General features: G+C 41.5%; 1 protein-coding gene across 1 annotated transcript in view; it reads right to left on the bottom strand.

Moving 5' to 3' along the window:
• Window positions 1-23671, bottom strand: part of ATG7 (autophagy related 7) — a 1524945-nt gene that overhangs the window by 1339622 nt on the left and 161652 nt on the right. Inside the window, exon 7 of the mRNA XM_069206657.1 lies at window positions 2801-2950. Within this exon, the coding sequence (XP_069062758.1) occupies window positions 2801-2950 (150 nt within the window). The remainder of the gene's footprint in view (window positions 1-2800; window positions 2951-23671) is intronic.

Genomic DNA, 23671 nt, shown 5'->3' with positions numbered 1-23671 from the left:
CATTAGTAGGGCTGACATGCCCACATCTGGAGGTCCGGATAAGGCCTTCATCAACCCTAGGGTTCTTGAAAGTAGCAATCACCCAGTCCCCCTTGATTTCCTTGCGCATCTTCCCCACCCAGCCTACTCTCCTTGCCATCAGAATCTCTGGAAGAATATTACCCCCAATCCTCATATTGCGTTGAACCCAGTGAGCAGCTTTATTAGACCATGGTTTCACATGGAATCAGAGCATAACACGGGAACATCTGCCACGAAAATCACAAGCGGGCAGGCTGCAGGTGGTAGGTTGCAAGGAGAACTGTTGACATGGACAGAGTCTGCCTTTCGAGAAGGTTGACGTGGGATATTCAGGGAGGTACAGCCCCCAGTGGGAAGAATCTCAAACAGAAACATAAAAATTATCTCAGCGGTCGGCCTTGCTGTGTGGGGCAGTGGCTTTAGAAGCAATGTTTTTTCCTGCACTCCCCCCCCTCGATCCTTAGTAAGTGCTTCCCAATGGAACCATAGGCTGCCAGTGGGTTGAGTGAAGCTATTTAGTTTGGCCTCAATGTCCTCCAACAGCACAAAAATAAGTTCAAGCTGGCTTACAACAGAACCCTTAAATTCACAGTAAAGGGTACTTAATTTCCCAAATAGCCTGGCCTCAACATCGTTTATATTGTAAGATCCTGAATTAGTAGAAGAAACACTGGACATTTTGGGTTTAGGATTGGCAGGCATCTTTTTCCTTTTTCCAGGCTGCCCCCTAGTGACCACTCCACTGCGCTGAAAGTAGGACGCATCTCCTGAGGCTAAAACTGATACTGGGCCAACTGCAATAGGCTCTACTTCAACTGGTCCCACAACAATGGGGCTTAATTCCTCATCTGGGTTAATGGCTTACACTGGGGTCGTGGGCACCTCCTAAGGCTGATGTGGGGCTGGAAGCAATTTTAGGGGGTGAAGAGAGCGACAGGTGACACTCCGCTAACTCTGACTCCTGAGAAATGACCTCAACTGCCCGCTTTAGAAAAACATCCAGGGTGGTGCCTGTAGAGACAGAGGTTGCTGGCTCAGGTTTACGTTTGGCCATGCTAGCCAATATCCGTACCCAAAGAGAGTCACAAAGCAAGTGGGAGGATGGTACTTACAGTAGAGGAGGCAAAAGAAGGGGATCCAGCCTTGGGCAGGTGCAGATGGGCCCTCTTTTGGCCCAGGCACGCAACGGCGTGTGGCTCGTGTAGCCGGTGAAGAGTTGCACTTTTAGTGCTGTCAGGCGGCCCCCTCAGGGTCAGACGGCTCGCTAGTTACTTATGAGTGGTTCCTTCCTAAAAACATGAGCACGTGGGGGGACAAATCCTTCACAGTGTCCCCATTAGAAAGGCCTTAAAAAATCTGGCTTTTCAAAAATTAATTGGGTCTATATTATAGCTTAGACCTCCCTAATATTACTCTACTTTAGTCTAGATGTGCCAGTTTTCATGCTCCCTATTACTCTCTCTGCTAGCTTTCTCTGCATGAGGACACCCTAAGGGTTAGCAGTCATGCTTAATAATGTTGTTAACGTAACATAACAGGCTTTACAGCATCACTCAGGCTCAACCAGTGCACTAAAACTATAGACCTCAATAGGGGTTTGCCAGATTCTGGTGTAGGGATACTGGGGGGACTGGAATTTCCAAATCTGATAGGTATTCCCTGCGTCAAAATCCAGAAATCACAAGATTTGTCTCCAGGATGAGAAGTAACTGTGACACTGGGGGCAAATCAGCTGAAATGGTTTGGAGCTGGCAAAAAATGAAAGCCAGAGGGCTGGTGGGGGCTTGAAAGTGGTAGTTGGGCATCAGGGGTTGGTGGGACCAGATGTATACCAGTGGAAGTACTGTATTCTTCCGCCATGTTTCCTCTGCAGCAGTTTGACCAGATAAACACACAGATGGTGAAACTCCACCTTGTTCCTGTGAGCCCAGAAATATTGTGTCCAAAGGCACAGGGCCACTTGTAGCTTCTCAGGCACTATGCTTCCAGGAGTTAACACACCGGGGCCATATAATGCTTAGTACCCCGGGGGCGCAATGGGAGTGTGTCCCCCACCATGTGCCTCCGCTTTGTGTTCCTCCTGGACAATGTAGTATTACATAAGAGGACACAGATACTTGTGCATCCGTCCCGTAATACTGATAGGGCTGGTACATATGTAACAGAAACGCTATGTTGAGAGGGCATTCCCTCTTTTGTATGGTGCCAATGGCCCACGCAAAGGAGGGAATAATGTTGCCTTTATACTCACTCCCCATTACAGATGCAGGCACAGAGGAAAATTGATGCTTAGGATGCATTGTGGTAGTGTGCCACAAATAGGGGAGCACTGTCTGTGCATCCCAGAGGCCAGCTCACAGGTGGGGCCAAAGGGAATCCAGTAGACCTCCCTAGCCTCACCCCCATGGACATCCCCCTGCTGGCAGCTGCAGTTGCTTACTCTAACCTCATGCATTGGGATTTCTGTCCACTCTCTAAAATGCAGGCAGCTGAAGTCTGCAATGTGAAACATACAACAACCTGTAAGCAGCTGCTCCATCTTTTATTGAACGCAATGCCCCAGGAGAGATGTAAGTTCACAGCGCATTAGTAAAAGCTGCACCTGGCACAAACCAGGACAGTGCACACATTCTGTGGTCTGGGCCCAGGTGGGATCTTGCCACATCTAAGAAGGGCATAAGAAACCATTCCTGGGTGTTAGAGAACTCATAAGTAAGATGAACATAGCAGAACCAAAATAAATAAAACAGATTTATTGAGCAAGTAGATTTTTCCTTACTTTTTCATTTGGCTCTTTGAAGAATTCATCCCATTTCTTAAGCGGTGCAACCAAAATAGAATTTCCATTGTATTTGATTAAAAAATAAGGCAGTGCGCTCAGTCCTTCATCTTTGCAGAGACTGTCATAGGCTTCTTGCATGGCATCGAGCTGAAAACAAACAGTTGTTGGGGATTAACAGCAGTGTAAAATTCAGAGACTTTTCATTTGCACACAAACAGGTTTTAATGGAAGCTATTACTTAAGTGTTTTTCTACGAAAAGCGGAATTCGGAGTGCAGAGGTGATACATACCTGTATGAGTGAGAAAGGGGTTCTTAATGTATTTGATTTTATAGCAAGACCAGACACTAACATTATTGCAGACTCCTTTGTTGCCATTACACACAGCAGCTCCTTTAAATAACATGGAATCCTAACAGATGTTCCATCATAACAAAGGACAGAACCACCAGCCATCTTCCTTCTTTTTTGCTGCTGCTCATTCACATGGGCATCTACTCTTTATGTACTTTGTATGAAGTGTGTAAAGATATTTTTAGTTTGTTAAACTGATTGATTTAAGCAATTAAGCATGTTATTGGGTATAAGGTAGGAAACTGATGAGCCTGTGGTTTTCAGGTTTTGAATGTACTTTGCTGGAAGAAGGAATACATTGTTTTTTATCTTTTCCCAACTTATTGTTCATTGCAAGCATTTTTTCTTTCGCAGTATTAACTTGTAACATTTCAAGTGAGGGACTAGCAGGTAATTAGGATTTACCATGTGCCTGATTCAAACACGTAGACTGTAGTTGGAATCACTCATTGGGGCGCAAGCACACTGGAGCTCGAGAGTATGTGGCCGCAAGTGCCAATAGTGGCTTACTGCATGCTGAGGTGCGTGTATAGAAGTTGCGTTGCCAAAACCGGTATCAAGAAGCAGGCTCAGTGGGTGGCTTTGTTGGTGTGTGTGGCAAGGCCGGTGTTAGGCAGCAGGCTCGGTGTGAAACTTTTATGCTGCTCGGAGTATCCAAGCACTTATTCTTGGATTGGACTCTGAGAGTCTAGCCACATATAATAAGTAGTGGTAACAAAGGAAGGCACTGTTTGTTGAGCATGGTCAACTCAGGCATTAAATTTTGTGTAGGCGGCCATGTTAGGAAGTTGGGGAAACTTAATGGTATTTAATGTCGAAATAAGCATGACAGATTGGGATGCAAACAGCCCTTTTTCCGTTGTAAGTCAGAGTCACATCAGCTGAGGCTGCATGTAGGTTGGTTAACTGAAGTGGACCTAGAGGTTAGCAAAGGAAGGCGATTTTGGCAATGCAGGTGATTTAAGAGTATTTAAGACTTTGAAAGGTACTATGTGGAGGTGTATTTAATAGTTAGAGTAGTTATATTTTGATTTTTTGTGGAATCTGATGATGTCTGAGCCTAGCACTCTGGGACGTATGGAGATGTTATGAAATGAATGAAATATCCTCAGATTTGAATGACAAGATGGAGAAGAAAATGGAGGATATGTTGCAGACAAGGGATTTATCATCCCAGGAGCCCAGGTTTTGGTCAGCTGATGAAGGGTCTATGGAGAAGAAAGGTGGTGAAGTGAATATGAAATAGAAACACCTTAACTGGGATCAGATACAGGCAAGGAGGATTAAGCCTGCTGGAGTACAAGATTATATTTGTGAACATACGAAAGATGGTGGTATCATGGACATGCATTGGGACCAAAAGTAGGGCCGGGGAAAGCATTTAAGAAGCCAAGTGAGACCCATAGACATTCTACTGTTCTCTGTGATAAGTCTTTTGGCAGCAGAAGTGGAGTTAAGTTGCTCTTCTGAAGTTGATTTAGAGCAGGGAAGCTGAGCCTCTATCAGATCCGTTTGGAGACTTCATGTTTGATCCTATGCTTTTGAAGCATCCACTCTATCCGGAGTGGTCCAGGAAGCCCATGTCGCTAAATATGTGGAGACTTGGCTAAGGAAGCGAATTCATACAGATGTCAGGCTGCGACTGAGGTCAGAATATCCAAGGCCTAGTTTGGCTACTAAAGTAATGATGACAGTGGATCTTGAGTCTATGATTTTAGCATTCATAGGCAAAGAGGGGGTGAGACCTACAAAAGGGCTACAAAGGGTCTCAAGATGTGTGAGGACAGATTGTTGGATCTCACCAGTCCTTTAACTGAGATTTTTTTAAATGGGAGAGGAGACATAGGTGGCAAAAAAATACATTCAATGTGGAAGAGTTGAGAGAATGTATTAAAAGAGCAGTAAGTTTGGTTGGTAATGCAAATACCGCTATATCATTTATTAAAGATTGATCCTAAGTTGGTGGAACTAGCTAGTTATGAACCAGGGCAGGCTGCAAATGGTTTATTGCTTGTAGACGACTTTATTAAAGAAATGTCCAAATATGTACAAGATTTTAGTTTGTTGCAGAAATCCGAAAGGGAGATCAAAAAGGTATTTGACAGACCTGTTTTTGGAAGAGAACAGGAGGTTGGTTTCCCAGCCATGGAAAGGGCATTACAAGAGCTTCGTTTTCACAGTGTTTTAGGCCCAGCATCAGACCTCTATCAATAAGGGAATTTCTATCCTCAGAAGCAGAGGTCAAGAAGTAAAGGAGGTTGTTCCCGTTGTTGTTAATGTTGTTCCTGGGGATCAGGTAAGAACAGACCCTTTTGTTATCCCATTAAAACTGGGTGGCACATTTAATGAATGTTTCAATTTTTTAACAACTGGGCTTGTATAACAGGGGATCCTTGGGTCGTAGGGATGGTGCAAGGTTATCATATAGAGTGTTCAGTATCATCTACTAGGAATCATAAAGTTCAATACAGATCTGTCAGTCTTGGTAAGCAAAGTGGTTCAGGAATTGGAAAGAAAGGGAGCAATTGTGGAGGTAAGAAACCCTTTGGAGGGGTTTTTAAGCAATATTTTTCTGGAGGAGAAAAAGGTATGAGACCAGTAATAAACCTTAAGAGCCTAAAAGAATGGGTAGAGTACCATCATTTCAAGATGAAGGTCATGCATTTTTTGAGAGATGTATTACAGGCAGGGGCATAAAAGACGCTTACTTAAAGATTCTGATCTGAGAACCACATCAGAGGTTTCTTCAGTTCAGATAGGCAGGACAAATGTGGAAGTTGGTATGTCTACAATTCTGTCTGTCATCAGCCACCTGGTGTTTCACAAAGGTTCTTCGACTAGTGGCGGCATTTTTGAGAGAACGTGCTGTGTGACTAATTATATATCTAGATGATATTTTGTTGATGGATCAGGGCAAATTGAAATTAGAGGAATACACAAGGAAGAAAGTACTGCTGTTGGCGGATCTAGGATTTGTTGTCAACAGACAAAAGTCATTTCTAATTCAGAGTCAGGAAACACAGTTCTTAGGGTTAATGGTAAATACAGTAAAGGGATAATTGAAATTGCCAAAATAAAAACTGAAGAGGATACGGAAGGCATTGAGTTTGGAAAGATTATTATTGAGAATGTTACAGAGCATCAGGTCTGTTGTCCTCATTGATGCAGACTATTTTTCCAGGTCCTTTGAATTATTGAGCCATTGAGAAACTAAAAGTCAAGCATTTGAGGCCAAGCATTTGACGGGTGAGATTGTCCTCCCTGAGGACGCGAAGCGAGAGCTTGTTTGGTGGTTAAGGAATATTGAGGTGTAGAATGGAAGAGCTATTTTTGGGGAGAATCCCAAAATGAATATAGAATCAGATGCATGTTTAGCAGGCTGGGAAGTGCATTGTGGTGTGATTTCAATAGATTGGGTGTCTTCGGAGGAGGACAGCAGACTTCATATAAATTGTTTGAAACTAGTAGCAGGGTTCTTCACAATACAGAGTTTCATGAAGGACAAGGCGATGTGTTCACTCCTTCTAAGGAGGTGTGTGAACAAGTTAGGGGGTCTGAGACCACGATCTCGTGGATCTGTCGAAAATGTTCTGGGAGTATTGCTTGAGAGAGAATCTTATGGTCCAAGCAGAGCATATATTTCAGGGTTGAGCAATGTGGAGGTCGATTGGTGTTCAAGGAATTACAGGGATTTCGGCTAGTGGAATCTGACCAGGTCAGTTTTTTCGGAAGTTAATGGAGTTTTGGGGTATAGGTAAGGTGGATCTGTTTACAAATTAGTTGCATGCCTAGTTACAGCAGTTTTGCAGTTGGATTCCAGACCCGGAGTCAGATGGGATAGATGTGTTTCTACAGAAGTGGAAGGTCTTATGCGTTTCCACCGTTTTTCAGTGATTACTCACATAACTTTGATGGTGCAAAAGTGGAAGGGACAGCGGTGTTGGAGACCCCTCTTTGAAAGTCGCAAGTTTGGTCCCCAATTCTCCTAGAAATATCAGTGGAGTTGTCAATTCTATAGCCAACATCTCAGGAAATTCTAATGGGTCCATTAGAAGAGATTCACAATTCTCTCATGTCAAGGTAGTTGCGGCTGGTGGCTTGGAAAATTTCAGGCATGTCTGTGAGGTGCCAGGGCTTTCAGGAGAATCTACAAAACGTATTAAAGAGTCCTGGGCATCCGGTACTAGGAAGATGTATAGATTGGCATAGGTTTGCTGGTGCATCAATGTTGTAGAAGTGGTTAATTATTTGTCAGAATTGTTTGAGGGCGGTTTGTCTTACAGGACGATTAATGTGCATAGATTGACAACTGTCACAGAACAGGTTTTGCTGAATGGTATTCTGGCGGGACAGGATGTTTTGTTGAAGAGGTTGTTGAGGACTAGAAGGATTTCAAAACTGCCAGTTTTTAGATATAACTCAGTTTGGGATGTGTCTAAGGTTTTGGATTATTTGGAGGGTTTAGGTGCTAACAATGTTTTGAGTTTAAAAGGCTGTCTCAGAAGTTGACAGCTTTGTTGTGTCCAGATTTGTTTAGGAGGGTTTCGGATGACAGAGCCCTAGACGTTTCACGCAGGATATTTTCACCAGAGAGAGTGTGTTTTCATTTGAATAGAAGAACAAAAACAATGCCAATAGTCGTTCCATATTTTGATGAGCATGAGAATTTGTGTGTGCTATGCTGTGTAATGGAGTATGAGAGGAGAACGACACAGTAAAGATCTTTTTCTGAAGATCAATTGCAGATTTTTTTTGAACATCCAAATAAAGCTATATCTTGTCCTACTCTTGCTCATTGGGTGAAAGATGTGATGTCGAGTTCTGGAGTTGATGTTAGCATGTTTGGTGCGCATTCCATGACGGGTGCGTCCGCTTCAAAGGTTTTTTTTTTGCTAAGCTGTGTTTTGCAAAACATTTGAAGGTGTGCAGATTGGTCAAAAAATGAAACATTTTTTGAGGTTTTATTTTAGGCCTGTTGAAAGTGTGGCGTGTTTGTTGGAGAAGCTTTAAACTAGCAATAATGTTAGCTTCCGGTCTTGCCAAAAAATGTCCATTTTCCTCAGCTCTGACGGACTGAAAATCTGGATTTTATTAAAGACACAGAGGTTAATATTATCCCTCCCAGGTTTACAACCCATTGTTGTTACTGTTTATCGTGTAGTTTGTGCACAATAATAAAGAAGATAAAAGGAATGGGTATCTACAGGGGACGAAGGAAGTCTTTGGACTATCCTGAGAAGTGTTTCACTTGCATTTGTATTTTGGACTTGGTTATAAACTTTGTTTATTGTTTTTTTGGTTAGAGATTGTTTATTTGTGCAAGTTATATGTTATGTTACAGTACGCTAAAAAGAAGGAAGATGGCTGGAGGTTCTGGCCTTGTATTATGATGGAACTTGTTAGAGTTCTGCTGTGAGTAGTATCAATAAAGGAGACTGCAATAATATTAGCCTCCAGGTCTTTCATAAAATCTAGATTTTCTGTCCACCAGAGCTGAGGAAAATCTGCATTTTTCTTTAAGGTTTTCGATTGCTACTATGTCCTATACGTCTGCAATGACTAAATACCTGCTTAGAATTCCATTTAAGCTTTTTAGTGAAAAACTAAACAGCAAAATGACACACCAAACACTATCTCCACAGCCTGTGTTATAAGAGAGGTATAGACTGTGCTAAACATAATATGCTGACTACAGACAGTCTCTATTCTCAACATAGGCTGGTTAACAGTGAAATTCCAAATTCAGAATAGTACCAATAGGATTATGACAATTTTTTCTATTGTCTTTGCTTAGTCACTGTGATTATCTTGAATAGCACCTTACATATTAAGGCCCTCATTACGAGTCTGGCAGTCACTAGACCACCAGACTCGCAGATGGCAGTCGGACTAACGCCAATGTGGCGGCCTGAGTGCCATATTTCAACCCTGGCGGTCAGGCCATGAGAGGACTGCCAGCTCCTCCATTATCAGGGATCCTGGCGTCTGGCAGTAGGGGACAGTTCTAATCCGCCAGGGCAGCACTGCAAGCAGAGCTGCCATGGGGATTACGACCATGTTCTCCGCCAGCCATTTTATGGTGGTAGCACTGCCATGAAATTCAGCAGTTATTTTTATCTGAGCTAAGTATAACTTGCATCCCTGTAATGCACTTCTTATGACCTCACATATTACATCACGCGTGACATGGTGAGTGACATTACTGGTGACATCATCCACAGAATCACTCACACACCCACTCATACCCTATACAAACTCTTGTACATCCACACACAGCTATTGCCCTACTCATTCACAGACCAATAAAACTACTGACACGCACCCACACAACTGACACACACACACTCACTCGCCCATACAGTAATAACTCAGCTATTCACACACTCATTCAGCTACTCACACACCCACTCACAGACCCATACAGCCACTCACACATCCACTCATACACCCACACATCCACTCAAACACCCACGCAACCACTCACACACCCACAAACTCAGCCATACAGTCACTGACACAGCCACTCACTCATACAACCAGTCACACACCCACACATTCAGCTATATAGTCACTAACATATCCACTCACTCATTGATACAGTCACTTACACAACCATTCAGTCACCCATCCAACCACTCTCACACCCACTCACCTGTACAGGCACTCACAAACCCACTCACCGATACAGCCACTCGCGCACACACTCACTGAAACAGTTACTCACACATCCAGTCACTCTCCCACACAGTCACTGACACAGCCACTCACTTATGCATATACCTACTCATACACCTACTCACTCACCCATACAGTTACACATTCACCAACTCACTCACCAATACAGTCACTAACACACCCATTCACTCACCCATTCACACCCCCACTCAATCACTCATTCGCACAGCCACTCACACATCCACTCCCTCAACCAAATGCAGCCACTTGCTCACCCATACAACTACTTACACATCTCCTGTATAGCAAATTACTCCACCACTCACTCACCCACAGAACCACCCACTCATCCATTCACACATCCATACAACCATTTACACTCACTGGATGATGTCATCAGTGATGTCATTTGAGATACCATCCGTGATGTCATCAGTGATTTCACTGACCGTGTCCTGAGTGATGTTATATGTGAGGTCCTAAGCAGTGCATTACAGGGAGGTGTCAGTTAACAAGATATCTAGTTAAAGTGCATCATTACAGGACTTCAGATGAGGGTCCAAAAATCCCATAATAATGGAACTAAAACTACCTTCTATTTAGAAACGGAATATCAGACAAGGAAAATCAAATATTTTGTACCAGAATTTCGAGATCGCACTACATTTAAAAAGTATATGAACCAAATTACCAGTTTCTTTATTGCAGTTCCAACATATGGGGTCGATTGTGAGGGCAACTTTAAGAAGACGCGAAGGGGTCCAGAATATTCTATGAAGGAGTCAAAATTTAGTTTGGGAGAGCGCAAGTGTTATTTTATGGAAAAATACAGATTTCTATATGAGCTTCCGTTCCTTGGGGGATATGGTTCTATGTACTTCCCATTTATCTTGTGCTGCTTGGTTAAGACATAAGGAGAAGGGGGTTGTATAAGTCTGTCGTATCTCGATATCTGATGTCCTGCTCTATTGGTCATATGAATCAATTTAGGTAAGGATGAATCAAGAAATTAGAGCTTGGCTTTAGATATACAGTACTTAAGTTTAACGAAATCGTAAAAATCCATATTATCTAGCTAATGTTGATTCTGAAGGTCTTTAAAAGTAAGCAGGTCATCTCTAGGGCCTAGTTGTTTTAAAAAGTGGATACCTTTGGAGGCCCAGACTTTCCAGAACAGAGGGGAATTAATAATGCTAATTTTCATATTATTCCATAAGGAAATCATGTTGGATGCGTTTATTCGAGTTTCAAAGCGATTGTCCCGTTTTTATAGAGCTGTTTAGTTTAATGAAATATGTGTCTGGCTGGGAGGTTAGCTTTAACTTTGGTGGATAGAAGCATGATAGAATGGAAACCTCTCAGGATTTCTCGTTCTGCTGAGAGCCACGTTGAAGTATAGTACGATACCGAAGGAACCACACAGATAATTGTTTCGCCAGGAAGGCAGACTGATAGTTCCTGAAGTTTGTTTAACTGACTCCTACCATGTCAGTTGGTAGACAAACCTGTTTAATTGAAATCCTACGTCGTTTATTTTGTCAAATAAAGGCAGAAATTGGTTTGTTTCGTTTGTGATGGAAATCTTCCCTTAAGTTAAGTGGGAGCATACATATAAGATAGTTTACTATTAATGTAACCATTATTCTCAATACATTCCCCACTAAGTGATTAATTTGACGATCCATCTGTCTAATAATTTTTCTATTTTTTGTAAGGTCTTTTTTTGTTTTGTCTTTTTGGGTGTCCAAAAGGTCTGAGCTGAATTCCATGCCTAAGTATTTGAGATAGTTAGGTTGCCAGGCAAGGCCAGAGTCCTCTATTATACCTTTAGAGCAGGTACTAAGCCCTTTAACCTCAGATTTATCATTATTAAGACTATACACTGCCATATGAAAATACTCATCAATAGTATTGATGAGAGCTTTAACTACGAGCATTCTCAGTTATGATCAGGATATAGCCTGAGTATTCTGCTGTCTTAATGGTAAGGTCATTATAGTGAACCCCAGATATAAGATTATTATTTTGGATGGTGTAGAGGAAGTGGTACAAGGGCAAGGATGACTAGTGAGGGCGATAGTGGACAGCCTTGTCTTTAATTCCTTGACCTAATTCAAAAGATGATGAAGTGAGGCCGTTTGCTCTTACTCCAGTGCTGGGACTACTAGAGAGTGCCAACACAATTTTAATGTATTTTTCACCTAAATGTAATTTTCCCATTGTTTGTTTGAGAAAATCCCAGGAAACTTTATCAAATGCCTTCTAAATGCCTAGGGGAATAGCCACAGTTTCAGCGGGTAGATTCTTTGCTGTCTCTAGGATATGACACAATAAGCATGTGTTGTCATTGGACATACGACCTTTCACAAAACCGGTTTGCGAATTGCTAATGACTTAAGGTAGAAGTGGTTCTAATGGTTTAGATAGTATTTTGACATAGATTTAACATCTAGATTGATTAAAGAAATAGGTCTGTAATTTTTCACTAACTGTAGGGATAACCACAATTGTGGCTTCGCTGGCTGTTCCTTTGATAAAGCTAAGTTTTGTAAAATGATTAAATAAGTCAACCATTGTAGGGGTTAACGCAGATGAGAATGATATATAAAAATTGGCACTAAAGCCATCTGGGCCTGGCGTTTAATGTGATTTCAGGGACTTGATTGCTAAGAGTATTTCCTCCTCGGAGGTGGGCTTGTTAACTTTGTGTTTAGCTTCTTGTGATATTTGTCGAAGATTTAGCTTGTAAGGATACGATTTACAATCTATATTGGAGATTTGTTTTGGTATAGAGACTTGTAGAAGTCTTTAAAGACTTCCAGTATCTCCTGTGGGTTTGTTTGTATATTATTTGTTCTATCTTTCATGGAATTGATATGCTTTTGGTTTTCTTTATGTTTTAAATAGGTGGTTAACATTTTACCTGCCTTGTTAGCTTTGTATAGTTGCAGGCTTTTATCTATTTGTTTATCCATGCCTCATTTTTCTTGCTTAATAGTCTGTTGTATTCATATATTTGTTTTTCATTATGAGGGTAAGAGTAAAAGGATTAAGGTTTAGGATCTGTAAAGCTTTTACTGTTTCAATCTCTGTTTCCAGGGCGCAAATTCTTGAATTGTTTACTTTATTAAGTTTAGCCTCAATGTCTATTAGAGTGCCTTTGAAAACATCCTAGAAGCTGGACAATGAGATGTCGGCAGATTTATGTTCAGTTATATAATTAATAATTATGTATTGTTCTTTCAAAATATGAATTAGAAGTTTAACCTTTAATTGATTCACCACTGAAACACCAAATGTTGTGTTTGGGTTTAATACTAGTACCTACAATTGTCATAGTTACACACAAGTGGCCAGAGATTAAACAGAGAACAATATCCGTTTGATCAATAAGGTGAGTGAAGTTACCTAACATGAGAAGATAGTCAATTCTCAAGGAAGAACAATATGGGTGTGGATAGAAAGTGTATTCTATTGTGTCTGGATGTTTTAATCTCCAGCAATCTTTTAGGTTAAATCTGGTGCAAATGTTAAATAAGATTTTATGAGATTTGGAGGAATGGTGAGGGGATTTAGATTTCCTATCCAATGTAAAATCAGGGGTAAATGAATGTCTATTATCGTCAGTTTATCATTCAGGATGTTATTTAGCGTGTTGCTCAGGGAGCTATGGAACTGAGGAGAGAGTCCCTAATTAGTGCCATATAGGCTCAGAAGATAGATGTATTTCCCATTCTGGCAAAGTTTCTTCATTATTAATCTGCATTCATTATCTGTATCGTGTGGGAGTATGTCCAGATTAGATTTCTTAGAGATAATCGTTATGACCCTGTTTTTCTGATTTATGGCTGGGAAGCAAATAACATCGCTTGTCCATTTGGTGATGAGACTTTGCTATTTTAGTTTCTTGCAAGATTATAAAGGTCAGCTTTCATCTTGTATAGGTAATTCTCAATCTTGTTTGCGCTTGACAGGGTAGTTTAGCCCCTTAACATTCATAGAAACTATTTTCAGGTAATTTGCATGTGCTGAATCAGACATAGTAAAGAGGCAAGAACATGACTATGCCTTGAATAACAGTGATCATATTGTAGGAAGGATGTGATACAGTGGGCCATTGTATGAGAAGCAACAACATGTGAGATACCTTGTGTAATAATGGTATAAAGAGCAAGCCATTGTAATGTGTACAAACAATACTTATTGCAGAAATGTTTGAAAATTTCTACCAGATATAAAATGATTTTACAGAAAGAAAAAACCCATACAAATAACCCATGAATCCCCCACCAACCCAGCACCCCTCCAAACCCCTCCAAAATAGGTAAGTGGAGAGAGACGACAGGAGACTATAACCAATGGGACAGGATGGGAGAATGGATAGCAACATGTGCTATGAACAGGAAAGATTCATAATAGACAAGCCATCTTAATAATAACTCAGTTCATAAAAGGATAATGTGAATGCAAAAAACATTATGTTGGATAACAATTAAAGCTTGGGTTACCTATTAACATACCTAGAAGGTAAAAGGAACATTTTGTATAGCCGAATTGACAAACATAAATCCTTGTTAGATACTTGGGAGTGTGAATAGTTATATAACAAGAATACAGGAGGACTATGTCCTGGTATAATGTAGAAAGATAAGGCAAAGTAATATATGTATCTAGTCTAATGTACCAATAAAGACAGATGGTACCTTCAGAAATAGATATTTAGGATAAATCCTTTCTTTTTTTTTCGTTCATAAAAAACAAGTCTAGCAACATTCAGTTAGGTGAAAAGAGGGCCAAGTAGTACCTTTAACTATTGTCGATTTGAGGCACTGGTTCTGAATTAAAGCACAGATCTAAGTGACTTTACACACAATGGTAAGTATAAGATTAGTGTTTTCTTTTGTTAGGTCTGTAGGGTCTGCGAATATATGGTGCTTTCCATCCGCCATCACTTTAAATCTTGTCGGGCCAGCAAATGAAAATTGTAGGTCAAGTTTTTTTTCAGTCTAGGCCGAAGTACGAGGAATCCCTTCCAGCTGTCAACAGTAATTTTTTAGTAGTCCTGCAAGATATATATTTGTTGACCTTACCACATAATGTGGTTGTGAATGTAGTTATGCATTAATTCTGCATGTTGAAATCGAAGAGGTTTGCAGACGATTTGTCTTGTTACTGATTTGTTCGTAGGCTTGAAAGCAGGAACTTGATGAGCGCGTTTAAGTTCAAAATCCTTGTTAAATGCTATGCCTGTGATCTGGGGAAGCCGCTTTTCTAAAAAGGTGATGCAGGAGCCATCAGAGTCCACTTTTCCTTCTGGAATTCCAAAGATGTGTAGGAACCCCTAGCAATTTCTAGCTTCCAATTCAGAAACTTTCTTGATGAGGGATTTTGATGAAGATTGAAGGTATTTAGTACTTTCTCCGATTTTAGTAGGATGTCTTTTATCACACTGATTCTATGTCCTGCATCAGAGATTCTGATGGTAAAGTTGTTGATGTCTGCTCTAACGACAGTCAGTCAGTTCTAACTCCACAGTGTTCATATTATTTTTGGTTGATTTAGCAAGGTCTTAGACTTCAGCTACTTTTTTCAGAATCATGTCAATAGTAGAGTTAATATATATTTTTTTACCTTTGATGGGCACATCTGGAGAGGGAGGCTCAGCTTTGGAGCATTTAAGAGATGATTTGGTGCTTTTTCAGCCATGATTGAACCATAAGGTTTACTACAGTTTTGATGCTGGCTTTTCACATCTCGGTTGTTGGGAACTCTAGTAGGTATTTTTGACAGCAGAGCGCAAGCTCCTCACCCAGAGTGCTCAAAATGGTTGTAAAGGGTTTGTTTTAATATAAAGGCTGCGCAATCATCCTGTGTGTGTTGAGAGATGAACACAGAGAAAGCTCTGGATTGCATAAGCATCAGTGAGTGTAGACTAGGAAGTTCCAGGAATATTTAGATTTGACCACTTTATTGCTCCTGTCAGGCTACACAGGTATGAGCAAAGCCACAATATTGATGTTAGCCTGCTTTACAGGGATCTAACCACCTTAGAGATTGGTAAACATGTAATATATTATGTATGGTATTAAGGTTGAGTACTTAGAGTACCTTAACAGTAAGTGAGAACTGCAAAGTCGGTGAGTAAGCATCAAGAAGTCAAACAGATTTGTTGTAGACAAGATTGTTATTGAGGGTTGGAGAGCTTGCCAATACTTATTATGTAAGATTTGGGTCTGTAGAGAGCACGGGCTCATTAAGAAAACTGAGGCAGTTGCATGGTGCAAAGGCACCATGTTGAAGGCAGGCAGCGAGGGATCAACTTTGAATTTAGCAGGTTGAGAGACTGAGGTAAGTATTACTCAGTGGGTCCTGGAGCTGTTAAAGGTTTAGAGGAACAGCCGATACCTGGTTTGCCGCATGTCTACTGGCTCATCTCCCCTTGACCGTTGGCTGCAATGAGGCTGCAGAAGTCGCAGTGACCATTTTGAAGTCAGGCGGCGATGGATTCATTTTGGATTTTATGAGTTCAGAGGCTAAGGTAAGACTTATTAAGAGGGTTTGTGATGCTGCTGGAAGCTTAGAGGAGGCACTGTACCTGATTTGCTGCACTCATATTGCCTCTTTTTTTCTAGTTTGTTGGCTACAACGGGGCTGTGCAGTTTGTGGTGGCCTTTTTGGGTAGCAGGCTGACGATCTGTATAATATTCTTGTGCTCCAGGTAGTCACAAATGATCTTATTCTGTTGTTTCAGGGTTGTTGCTGGGCACCATAGTGCTTATTGCATTGAGCGGGGTCACTCAGGCAAGTTTCTGTATCTCATGGCAGCTGAAAGCAGCCAAGATCAATCCAGGCCGTTGGTAGCAGCGAGCTCCCACCACCATTCGCCTTGCCATCCAAGCCACACACCCTAGCATTTGTCCTTTCAAGTGACAAGGCTCAGCAATAAACTTGCACATAAAACTGGGGAACAGATTTAAAAGACTGTGAAACTTACCTCAATGTTGATTAAGTGCTAAGTGTCAATCCTGACATATTTGTAAACATTGATCTGAAACTCCTTTCCACAGATCCAGAAAACAAATGTTATCCATGGTCAATACTACCAATCTCCATTCTTCTGAAGGGAAACATATTCCCTTGTACAAACCCATTTGCCTGAGGATTTATATCTGGTTGGAACATCCAAGCAATGGCAAAATTGTCAGGTGTGCATAAGACACAACTGATTAAGTGTGCAAACATTTATATCTCATTGGTATGTTACATAAGATTATATCACATGCCAAATGTGGCTGCAGTATTGACATTACCATAGTAGTAAGAGACAGTGGGCCAAATCATGAGAAAAGTAAATGGAGATATACAAATTCAACTGAATATACTTTATTTGTTTTAAAATTAGAAATATTCCCAGAAGTGCACTGGGAAAGCTAGCGGCAGCTTCATGCTGTGTATAGATCTAGATACTCCTGTCTTTTCCAGAAGTAAATTTCAACCTTTCCCAATAGGAAAATCGATTTAAGACAATTTGGTGAATAACCTTAAATATGTAAGTTTGTGGCTGTGCCCAGACTCCCAAGGCATCCCAACCCTGCAAATACCACTTCCCACCAACCTCCAGCCGCTGTAGTACCCCAAATATGAGTTGAACGATATTGACAGAGTAATTAATCCACAACCATAAAAACATGTAACATGCAGTAAAACTCAATCATACCACAGAATGGGGAACAACAACCCTGAGGAATTCTTCCCCCAACTTTTTGCCTGCTTCCCTCCATTTTTCTCATCTCATTTTTGCTGGTTTTAGGACTCTGCGCACTTTACCAATGCTGACTGATTCTAAAGTGCTTGTGCTCTCTCCCCTAAACACAGTAACATTGGCTTATAAACAATCTACATAATTCATTTATGTTTCAGTCCCAAGTAAAAGGCACTACATGTGCCCAGAGCCAGTAAATTTAATGCTACCGTTGGGCCTGCAGCACGATTGCGCCACCCACATAAGTATCCCCTGAATCATGTCTCAGGGCTGTCACTGCAAGGCCTGTGTGTGCAGTTTAACTGTCAATTCGTCTTGGAATTTAAAACTACTTGCCAAGCCTTAAACTTCTTTTTTATCACATATAGGTGACCCTTAAGGTAGGCCCTAGATAGCTCACAGAGCAGGGTGCAATGTAGGTAAAAGGCAGGACGTGTAGTGAAAAAATCCCAAAGCTATTATTCACTACTGTGAAGCCTGCTCCTCTCATGGGCCAGCAATGGAAATGTCCTTATTTACTTCTAAGTGGTAGTTTCTGATCTGAAAAGAGCAGCATTGTCATGTTTGGTATGATTGGAATGGTAGTGAGAAATCCGGCTTACTGGTGAAGCTGGATTTAACATTACTATTTAAGAAATGCCACTTTTAGTAAATAGGCATTTCCCTTCACTTACTGCTCTCTACGCCTTACGGCCTGTCTCCAATCCATGTCTGATCTGTGCTGGTTGACAGCTCTCCTTGTTCGTTCTACCCAGACAGCCCTAAACACAGGACTCTCAGCTGCACCTGTATTCACCACCATACAGATGGGTCTTCCTCGGCAGCAAAGGTGAAGGGGCTCTCTCACACTTCAAAGGCTAGTGGCCTGACCTCACAGAAAGGACTGATAATCCCCAACAGATCGCCTTATAGACAGGACTGGGTTGAAAGGGGAAATGGTGCACTTCAAAACCACTCTTTGAAGTTTCCTCCACTTCAAAGGCATATTTGGGTATATATACTTGGTCTGTGCACCCCTTAAAATCAGACAATTCTGGACCTAAAAATGGTCTCTGTCAGAGGGACTGCTGTGCTGCCAAAAGCACTCAACTGGACTGCTTTTATTTTTATTTTTTTTAGAAGGACTGCTCTCCTGTTTGTTGCCCTGCTGCTTGCTGCTCCCTGACTCTGCTGGAAGGACTTTGCCTTCCTCCACAAGTGATCTCCAAGGGCTTGGACTAGGCTTGCCTCCTGTTAAAGAACTCTCGGAGCCATCAAAGACTTCACCAGAGAGAGAAAAAATTTATGCAACACCTGCAAAAATCGACGCATCGCCTGCAGAACCGACGCAGCACCTATCTCACGGCTGAAAAATTGCCCGGTCACCTACCGCATCGATGTACCGCCTGTTTCATCCACCCAGTGCGTTTTGGATTTTCCAAGCATCATCCCTTGGTGTCAAAATATCCCTACACCACAATAAGAAGCCAAGGCTGCACACCCATAAATCAACTCATCACCTTGCCTAGGAGGAAAGAATTGACGCATCACTTCGGCCACACCAGAAAAAATCAACGCACTGATTTACTTTCCGACACATCACCTCCTCTGTGACCCTCTGCGTCCTTATTTTTTACGCATCCCAGGTACTTTGTGCTATAAAGATACAACCATTGATTCCTATGGATTAAGACTTACCTAAACGTCTAAAAAGTGATATTTCGACTTGTGCATATTGGATTCTTGTAATTTTGGTCTTATCTTATTCAGATAAATAATATCTATTTTTCTAAACCTGTGTGGAGTACTTTTTGTGGTGTTTTCACTGTGTTACTATATGGGTTATTGCACAAATACTTCACACATTGCCTTCTAAGTTAAGTCTGCCTGCTCCGTGCCAAGCTACTGGAGGGTGTGCACAAGGTAATTTAGGTTGTATTGTGACTTACCCTGACAAAGATTGTGGTCCCTACTTGGACAAGGTGCATACCTCTGCAAACTACAGACCCAATTTCTAACAGCCTGGCTGCAGGCCAGACCTTGCAGCCAACCTCATGCCAGGGGGGGTTGACCAACAGACCTGGCCAGAGGCCCAGGCCTGGCCATGCGCCCAATATCTCTCTGTGCACGGTCAAAAGCCGTGTGTGGCAGGAAGTTGGCCGATGTGTGTAGTTGGGAGCTAAGCCTGGCCATGAAGTGAGGGCTGGATGGACTACTTTTTTCCAACTAAATTGGTTCAGGGTGGAAACAAAGAGAATACCACTAATGTATTACCTCAAAATGTCCCAGACAGAATAAGTAATTCTCCTACATTTTGAAAAATTTAAATGCAAGTCAATTAATAAATAATGGGACTCAACCTCTCTTCAGAACTATTCCCATCCTGAATTTATCGATAGAGGCTTGCATAGTTTACTCTTCCAAAACTATGCAGATGGAAATTCAGCTTCATTTAAAGAATGGAAAGGTGACTTAAAATAATCCTTCCTAAGATTGCTGAGTACATTAATCAAACCTGCTAAACTTGCTGGAGAAAAAATGGTAATGGGTAAATTATACTGTATATCACATTTTAAAACGTTCACATATTTTTACACAAAGATAAAAAGGAATCTGATAAACACGAAGAAATGATCAGACTACATAAACAGAGGAAATTTGACTGTGATGTGCTGTCAAGGGAGCAGAATGCTAAACCTCCTCACAGATAATTAGGAGGTAGTAATGTTACAATAGATTAAATCAAGATCCAAATTGAATCCGACAGTAAAAAACGAAAACTCTTTTTGGAAAACGAACGGAAACAAGGAATTCCTTTCAAATGGAACTAACTTTGGACCTTGGTTTCAGCAGAATCAATGTACTCTTCCGTCTATCACTACAACCACTACTGACTACACACAATATGATTTGTGAGTAAAATAGCAGAAGCAGATTTGAGACCCCACAGGTGAGAAGCTGTGCTATACATATAATTGAGAGAGTGAGAAAAAGAGAAATTGAATAAGAAGACAATGGCTATCACTCTCAACCTCGAAACTTTGATAGGCTCTGAAAGATGCATATTGAAATGGATATTGAAAGGCAAATAAGAAGCAAACAGTAATCGGGCAAAAATCTGTGGCATCTAGCGGAACCATGGAAAATGTACTCCTAGCAAACCTTTATGATATCCATGCTCACATGAGCAATACACAAATGTGTATTTTCCTATGCGAAAATCTGCTGAGCAATTGCAAATTCATTATATCTACACCCATTTTTTTCCACTATGAAAGACTGTTTTACTCCTGCCTTTTCCAGAAGTTGATTTCAAACTTTTCCACAATGGAAAGTGATATAAGAGAATTTGGTGAATACCCTTACTTATGTAAGTTTGTGGGTGTGCCCAGACTCCAAGGTATTCCAACCCTGCAACTACCACTTCCCACCTACTTCCAGGCCCTGTCGGACCCCAATTATGAGTTGAATGGTATTAGTAAACAACGGTAAAAACATGTACAGTGCAGTAAAACCCAATGATACCACAGAATGGGGAATAACAGTGCAGATTTGGTTTTACCTGGAAGAATTATGCATGGTATTCCTTTCGCTTTGGGTTTTCTTGCATAGGTACCAACTAGACCAGGAAAGCTGTAAACATGAGCAGCTTCTGTGGCGGATGTTGGAGGAAGGTGGATAGTGGATAAGGAAAAACTTATGTAGTCTGTTAGGGGCATTACATGCTCTCCCTGTGACAGGCTCAGGGTTGGGCAGGGGCAGGAAAGCGAGTACAGTCTGAAATGCAGATGGTTCTAAAAGCAATTCTATAGGTTGGAATTTTGGTCAGGCAAAAAGTATTTCCATTATTCTCACATCTAGTAAATCCAGGTCTGAGAAAAATGGCCCACTCCTGATTGAGCTGAGCGGAATCCCATATAGGAATTCAATTCATCTCATAATCAGGGCCTATTCAGATTTACAGAAAGGTGGCAAAATCAGAACATTGCTGGAATCCAAACCCCGATATATCAGAGCCCTGACATAATCAGATAAGCTAAAATTAGAGCTTTTATATAATGAGAATGATCCCTTTATTTTTTACCTCTCTGCATTGCAACAAAATTGTTTTTTTTTTAAACAACATGTAGATTTCAGAAGCATCCTGTGGTGTCCTAGGCCTCAGTGCACAGCTGGTAACAGCAATACTTCTACGTTCTGGAGCATTGCAGGGTTGCTCTGCATTTTTGAATGTATAGATATGAATGCTAAGGTGGTTAATACTGCTGGAAGCGGTCACCTCTGATAGATGAGGCTTGCATTAGTTTGCACTTCATAAACAGAGGATTAAACAGAACATTAAGTGTGAGGACTGATTTTTCAGATGTTGACGAGGATGGGATAAAGACTTCAAGATTACCGATAAGCCTCAAGATCAATTCTGAATATGCAGCACTACCAGTGATAGTTTTCACAACTTGCTAAGGACCGCAAAGACCTTCAAAGAGATTTTCAGTGCACGCTAATCAACGTCTGTGGGACCGTATCTAGTGTGAACTTCAGAGGAACATGTGTGCCCTGTGAAACACTGACTTTCAACATGGTATGGGTTCCGACAATTGCAGCATGTCTGTGCGCAATGTCAGCAGTGGTTAACTGAGGTGCGTACAATTTCAAAATTGTTCATGTCGTAGCTATGTAAATAAACTTTTTTGCATATAGTCTTTATTGAATTTTACAATAGCATTCAGAATATCTTAAATGCAGTCTTGACGCCATACACCTTTTAATAATCCAATATACCCTCAACATCTCCCGGCTCTTACAAGTGTGTACATGTTGATTAAACTTGACATCAGCAGAATTAGTTGCTTCACTTTCCCTGTATCTCCATGACAACACTGTTCAAAAGCGAGTCCTATACCGAGCAAAATGCTAATTACACAACCACTAGCAACAGTTTGAGAATTTTGTTAAGCGGTGTAACTGAGGTATGTGATCGCACACTGTCATATCATGAGCACTGTACTCATCTCTATCTTAAACCCTCAAAGCGAACGCATATCTGGGGATCCCTCAGGGCTGCTGACATTGCTGCCCACGCCCGCAAGTCATCCTCCACTTTCTCATCTCTCATTGCGTGTTTCATGTGCAATCCCTCGGCCACCGCCCATTCTGAAGTACCCTCCACCAGTCTCTAACCCTGAGGATACAGCACCACCCATCTGACAGCAATGCAGCGCTTCGTAATTAGCAAACCCAAAAGCAGAAACATCCTACTCAGCTTTTTCTCGTGGGAGACTGAAGTATGTCCAACAGTAACTGTTTGACAGCGAGTTCTACATTCCAGCCAGTGACCCCATTTCGTTTGTCCATCGCTTCCTGCCAAAAAGATGCCAGTGACGGGCAAGACCAAGCCAAGGGAAGAAGGTCTGCCTCATGCTCCCCACATCGGGAGCAGCACACTGTGTGAATGAAGCATATGGCGTGTAGGGTTTTGGGTGTAGCGTATGCTTGGTGAAGATAATTGTACTCTATTAATTTGAAAGATGCATTAGGAGAAACCGTCCTTACCCCCGCATGCAGCTTTTCCTATTCTGCGGCAGTAGTAAGGTCCGTTGGCGCCCCGCCCCACTTGGCCTGCATTTTCCACTACAGAGCTTAAAGGTCATCTCGCAGAGCCCGATATACAACTGATATCAGTTGCCGCCCTCCCACCATGGCAAATATCGCCAATAGTGCCTGCGATGGGGGGTGACCTATCCGGAAACACGGCCAAATCGTGTGTGATGTAGCCGAAAGTTTTGCGTATTTAAGATACTGCCCTCCCAACCATTTCAGCAGTCAGAAATTGCTCAATCGGGCCGTTTCTGACCATGAAACAGCCTTTACATATGTAAAAATACAAATAGTGCTTTTGCAACACGTTACCGAATCGCAAATGGCGTTTACGATTCGGTATTTGGAAAGGGTGAAAGGGTAGAGTTTCCCTTCCAAATACGTAATCTGAATGGGATGGGTGAATGTTTTGCTACTGAATTACGGTCGCAAACATTTATGTTTTACCAACTCCTAGAAGGAAGTGGTTGAAATTTGGGAATGCAGAAAAATATTTTTTAA

This window comes from Pleurodeles waltl, chromosome 9, assembly GCF_031143425.1.
Source record: "Pleurodeles waltl isolate 20211129_DDA chromosome 9, aPleWal1.hap1.20221129, whole genome shotgun sequence".
Lineage (NCBI taxonomy): Eukaryota > Metazoa > Chordata > Amphibia > Caudata > Salamandridae > Pleurodeles > Pleurodeles waltl.
This window is presented reverse-complemented; position numbering and strand designations above follow the sequence as displayed.